Raw genomic sequence first — 6151 nt, 5'->3', positions numbered from 1 at the left:
TCCAACGTTCCTGTGGAATAACTTATTCACATTGATTAGCCTTTTGATTCCATGACACAAATGGCTTATTTTACTTTTCTCGTTATGTCAGTCACTTGTAAGGACCTTTTGACCAAATTGAAATAATACTATGAACAGCTTTCTGTCAATACTATGAGCAGCAGTTTACTAACAACAGAGATAACATCAGTTATGGGCCACAGACAAGACTCTTGTGATAAAAACATTAGGTCTCGCCTGCATTCGATTTGCTGTTTCAGTCATGGAAAATCCCATCGCACCTCCTTCATATAAAAAGGTATCATTGTGCACTTTTTTATCAATTCAGTCAAGATGAAACTCAGCATTATCCTTGGTCTTTTGTGCATGCTCATATCTGAAGGTAATCATTTTAATGATTTGTGATTTTAAAAAATATGAAGGATTAGTGGTATTTTCAGACACTCAGACTATTTTGGCGTGCTCTGACATTTTTGGAAATGTAATGTCCACTAATTATTCTGTAACTCACCAGTTGCCGCACTCACTTGCTACAACTGCTATAATGACACATATCAATTCAAGTCCTGCAATAATGAGACCTGTCCAGAGAGTGATGGATATTGTGCAAGTAGGACTCTTGTAGGTAAGACTACAGTAAGCCATTAGTCAAGGTAAGACTATGCCATTTAATGTCATGGGCATTGCATTGCCTTGTCTGATGCAAAATTCTGACTTGCACTTCCCATTATTCCTTTTCACAGGTGGTTATAGAAGAGTGCATGAGCAGATGTGTGTTTCATCACATTCCTGCATATCGGGGTCAATAAACCTGGGATTTTCTAAGTACACAGTGAACACCGAATGCTGCAAAGGAGACCTCTGCAATGATGAGATTGCTCCAGGTACAGTACATACAACACAGTATTTAATATCTCTTGGAATTAAAGCAGTAGCCACTTTTGTTCATAAGGGTTTTGAGATGACATTGATAATTCTAAAGTTTAACACTGCCATAGGGATCATTCTAAAGTTTAACACTGCCATAGGGATCATTCTAAAGTGTAACACTGCCATAGGGATCATTCTAAAGTGTAACACTGCCATAGGGATAATTCTAAAGTTTAACACCGCCATAGGGATCATTCTAAAGTTTAACACCGCCATAGGGATCATTCTAAAGTGTAACACTGCCATAGGGATCATTCTAAAGTTTAACACTGCCATTTAACACTGCCATAGGGATCATTCTAAAGTGTAACACTGCCATAGGGATCATTCTAAAGTTTAACACTGCCATTTAACACTGCCATAGGGATCATTCTAAAGTTTAACACTGCCATTTAACACTGCCATAGGGATCATTCTAAAGTTTAACACTGCCATAGGGATCATTCTAAAGTTTAACACTAAAGTTTAACACTAAAGTTTAACACTGCCAATTCTAAAGTTTAACACTAAAGTTTAACACTGCCATAGGGATCATTCTAAAGTTTAACACTGCCATAGGGATCATTCTAAAGTTTAACACTGCCATTTAACACTGCCATAGGGATCATTCTAAAGTTTAACACTGCCATAGGGATCATTCTAAAGTTTAACACCGCCATAGGGATCATTCTAAAGTTTAACACCGCCATTTAACACTGCCATAGGGATCATTCTAAAGTTTAACACTGCCATAGGGATCATTCTAAAGTTTAACACCGCCATTTAACACTGCCGTAGGGATATCCTGTACGTCCACTCGCCTATATTCCTTATATGTCCATTTGTTTTCACAAAATTGAAAAAACTTGTTTTAATAATTTCAACAAAACTTGTTTGAAAAAATTTCAACATTACGTCGTCTATATATATATATATATATATATATATATATATATATATATATATATAGGGATATATATATATATATAGTGTGTGTGTGTGTGTGTGCATAATGTATTTATACATGTACTGTATGTTTTTTCAGAGTTAAATAGAAATAATACGGCCAATGGGAGGGAATGTTTCACCTGTGAAGGAGATAACTGCACAAAAACACTGTCCTGTGTTGGAGACGAGGATGTTTGCATTGCATCATGTGAGTTTCCCTTTCCCTTCAAGTCTATCAATATAATCAATCGTGTCTCAGTCATCTTTTTTCAACCACTGCCAATCACCAAAAATATCCAGGGGAAATGAACTGTGAAGGAACTTTTCCTGTAGATTGTTTTGCAGGTGTACTACTGTTTACCTGTATGTCAAAACATTCTTAAGTTTAAACATTCTTACAAATTCAAATGAAGTTATCATTATTTCAGCACAACAAAACTCAGTCCATTGTTAAGACTTACCCTGGCTTGAAATAATTTACCATGGCTACAAACTGAATATGAGTCTTTGGGCACAAGTTTGAGAGCAATTAAAATGTGATTGCTTTAGGAATATGGGAACCGTGGTTGGTTCTGTGAAATGCAATGTGCTACAGTGTTGATGGAAAAGGGACCGTATTCTCTGTAACAAATAAGTAATACGTTCTGCTAAAAAAAAACTGCCAGTACAACTGCCTTATTTCTAAACATTTTACAGTGTGGAACAATCAGGAGACAGTGAAAGGATGTGCTTCCCTTGCTCTCTGCTTGTCTGCACGAATCGTGGCTTATAACTTGTCCTGGACAACATGTTGTAAGGGGAACCTATGCAACAGTGAAAGTTGGCACCCATATGACTACCATGGCATGTCTCCCTCCCATCCCCACTCTGATGAGCACCAACACGATCCCCACTCTGACGACCACTATTATGACCCTCACTTTGATGACTACTATTATGACCCCCACTCTGACGACCATCACCCCACCTCTGATGACTACTATTATGACCCCTACCCTTGTGAGGGGATCTTCTGTAGCAGCACCAAGACTGTGGGGCAGAGTGTCCTGCTCCTGCTGGGGTCTCTCCTCTCTGTCCTGCTCGTCCACTGATCGGCCTGCTTCTCAGAGTTCTCAGGTCACAGATCACCTGCCCTTACTTTGCTTGTTCAAGTTAAATCTTCTGCATAGATTAATGAATATTGGACTTCCTGTCTTTCTTTCCCATTGAAACGACCAGTTTTGTGAAATATTTTAAATCATATTCACTTTGACTATAAACCTTTCTGGAGAACAACATACCGTATGTTCATCTCATTATCATAGAATGTATAAAATATTAACAATTAATATAGCATCAACATCTCATGCAGTTCATGATTTAAGTGGACATATACAACATGTTCTTAGTAGAATAAATCTATAGTGAAGCAGAAGAAACATGTATTTGCATGACAGCACCAGAGTAAAACTTTTACCTGGAATAAATTCCTTGAGAGCCTGTTATATAGCACTATGTAACTTTGTTGCACCATAGGCTATAAGTTCTTTCAATCAAGTACTGTATGTTGTGTTAAATGTGCTAAATAAATAATACGTTGACTTGACTTGACAAGAACGTGACACTTCTCAGCGCTAAAGACACACATCAGCGCTAAATTGGTACCCAGTATGTTGAAAAAAACATACCCAGTATGTTGTCCCCACATATGTGTGATGATTTCTGCATGGTTATGCACTGATGAGGGAGAAGGTTGCTAGAAAGTGCAATGTGGGAAAACAAATCTTGAAAAACAACCTGTGCAATGTGGGCAAAACAAAATGTACTGTTTTGAGTCCTGTATAAATCTGTGTCAGCAAAATTACTGCCTCTGTTTTTCCGTAAGTTGTATCAGGTGAGGAATAAAGAAATTCAGTGGCTTGATTTAAGCAGAAAATTTGAACTGAAATGGACCTTGAATTTCCCCTGGGGATCAATAAAGTATCTATCTATCTATCTATATATCTATCTATCTATCTAGTCAAAGTCAAAGTCAAAAAAGTCAAAGTCAGCTTTATTGTCAATTTCTTCACATGTTCCAGACATACAAAGAGATCGAAATTACGTTTCTCACTATCCCACGGTGAAGACAAGACATATTTTACCAATTTAAGTCCACAGACAAACATAACATTCAAGTAAACAAAAAAGTAAGTAAATAAGAGGGCACATATAATAATGAAAAAAATAAGAGCAGCAAAATTTGGTTGAAATTGTGCATAGACAGTCAATAAAATACTAGTGCAAAGTCAGGCCAATAAAAGGCTTGTGTAGTTCTGTTTGACCGAAGTAAGAAAGAAAGTGACATAGTGGTGCAAGTTATGTAAGAGCAGCAGATGTGTTGTGTTTTCAGGACAACAACAACAAGTTGTAAAGTGTACAAGTGTGCAAGTGTGCAAGTGGAGTAGTGCACGCGGCCATTGTGGGTCCAATGTCCAGGATGTTATGTAGCTGAGGGTGGAGGGGGGAGAGGAGGGAGAGAGTTCAGCATCCTTACAGCTTGGTGTATGAAGCTGTTGGTGAGTCTGGTAGTGCGGGAGCGCAGGCTTCTGTACCTCTTCCCAGAGGGCAGTAGATCGAACAGATTGTGAGCGGGGTGACTTGCATCACTCACAATTTTGGTCGCCTTGCGGGTGAGGTGGGTGGTGTAAATGTCCTTCAGGGAGGGGAGTGAAGCACCAATAATCCTTCCAGCTGTGTTCACTATGCGCTGCAGGGCTTTCCTGTTGTATTCAGTGCAGCTTCCGCCCCACACAGCGATACAGCTGGAGAGGATGCTCTCAATGGTGCCTCGGTAGAATGTGGTCATGATGGCTGGTGGAGCACTTGCTCGCCTGAGTTTCCGCAGGAAGTACAGGCGGCGCTGAGCTCTCTTCGCCAGTGATGCAGTGTTGGTGGTCCAGGAGAGGTCTTCGCTGATGTGCACCCCCAGGAATTTGGTGCTGCTCGCTCTCTCCACCACAGCACCGTCGATGGTCAGTGGCAGGTGTTGGGTGTGACCTCTCCGGAAGTCAACAACAATCTCTTTGGTCTTGCTGACGTTCAGCAGGAGGTTGTTGTCCCTGCACCACGTGGTCAGATGGTCGACCTCCAACCTGTATTGGGTCTCGTCGCCCTTGGTGATGAGACCCACCAGAGTTGTGTCGTCAGCAAATTTCACTATGTGATTGTTGCTGTAGGTTGCAGTGCAGTCATGCGTCAGCAGGGTGAAGAGCAGCGGACTGAGCACGCAGCCTTGGGGGGCCCCTGTGCTCAGTGTGATGCTGCTTGAGGTATTGTTGCCAACACGTACTACTTGAGGCCTCTGACAGAGGAAGTCCAGTAGCCAGTTGCAGAGGTAGGTGCTGAGTCCCAGTTTGTCAAGTTTGCTGATGAGTTGTTGTGGTATTATGGTGTTGAATGCAGAACTGAAGTCTATAAACAGCAATCTCACATATGAGTCTCTTTTTTCCAGGTGGGTGAGGGCTGGGTGGAGGGCAGAGCAGATTGCATCCTCTGTAGACCGCTTGGCTCGGTATGCAAACTGGAAGGGGTCCAGGGTGGGGGGGAGAATGGATTTGATATGTGACATGACAAGCCGCTCAAAGCACTTCATGATGATGGGTGTCAGTGCCACAGGGCGGTAGTCATTGAAGCAGGATGGAGCAGTTTTCTTCGGCACAGGTATGATGGTGGCAGCTTTGAAACATGATGGGACGATGGCTTGCTTCAGGGAAGTGTTAAAGATGTCTGTGAAGACATCCTTAAGCTCCCCTGCGCAGTCCTTCAGCGCACGACCTGGAATGTTGTCTGGACCTGTTGCCTTACGGGTGTTGATAGCAGCAAGTGTCCTCTTCACGCTGTCGGCAGAGAGGCACAGGGGCTGCTCATGTAGAGGGGGATGGGTCTTCTGTGGGCAGGTGCTGTTTTGTGCTTCAAAGCGAGCAAAGAAGCGGTTCAGGTTGTTGAGCAGAGGGATGTTGCTCTCACAGCTCTGTGGCGCGGGCTTGTAGTCCGTGAGGGCCTGAATGCCCTGCCATAGGCTTTGTGCGTTCCTGCTGTCTTTGAAGTGGGTGGTTATCTTGTGAGTGTATTCCTTTTTTGCTTCCTTGATGCCACGGGACAGGTTGGCTCTCGCTGTTCTCATGCTGTTAATATATTAATATAAAGGCATCTATCTATCTATCTTACAGATGCCTTTATATTAATATGTTTTGTTTGCTATTTGAAAAAAGCTTTGGTTGTGTTTATTTTAGATGCAGCATGTTGTTGCAGCTTAATGGATGTAGAGGTATGA

At 41.7% G+C, this 6151-nt stretch overlaps 1 protein-coding gene across 1 annotated transcript; it reads left to right on the top strand.

Moving 5' to 3' along the window:
* Positions 1 to 272: 272 nt before the first annotated feature.
* LOC121689473 (ly6/PLAUR domain-containing protein 8-like) lies at positions 273 to 3764 on the top strand. The gene is made up of 5 exons (XM_042069339.1): positions 273 to 382; positions 515 to 625; positions 744 to 884; positions 1955 to 2065; positions 2554 to 3764. Exons 1-5 carry the CDS (start codon positions 334 to 336, stop codon positions 2946 to 2948), a joined length of 807 nt encoding a protein of 268 aa, XP_041925273.1. The 5' UTR covers positions 273 to 333; the 3' UTR covers positions 2949 to 3764.
* Positions 3765 to 6151: the final 2387 nt, after the last annotated feature.

The sequence above is a fragment of the Alosa sapidissima genome, chromosome 18, assembly GCF_018492685.1.
Source record: "Alosa sapidissima isolate fAloSap1 chromosome 18, fAloSap1.pri, whole genome shotgun sequence".
Classification (NCBI taxonomy): domain Eukaryota; kingdom Metazoa; phylum Chordata; class Actinopteri; order Clupeiformes; family Clupeidae; genus Alosa; species Alosa sapidissima.
The sequence above is the reverse complement of the archived record's forward strand: the minus strand, read 5'-3'. Positions and strand labels throughout refer to the sequence as shown.

Excerpts from the sequence above, each read along its gene's own strand:
- LOC121689473 (XM_042069339.1), top strand. The coding sequence starts at position 334 with ATGAAACTCAGCATTATCCTTGGTCTTTTGTGCATGCTCATATCTGAA. Across the intron at positions 383-514 it reads GTGCATGCTCATATCTGAAG|TTGCCGCACTCACTTGCTAC; the intron begins GTAATCATTTTA and ends GTAACTCACCAG. Across the intron at positions 626-743 it reads TGCAAGTAGGACTCTTGTAG|GTGGTTATAGAAGAGTGCAT; the intron begins GTAAGACTACAG and ends TCCTTTTCACAG.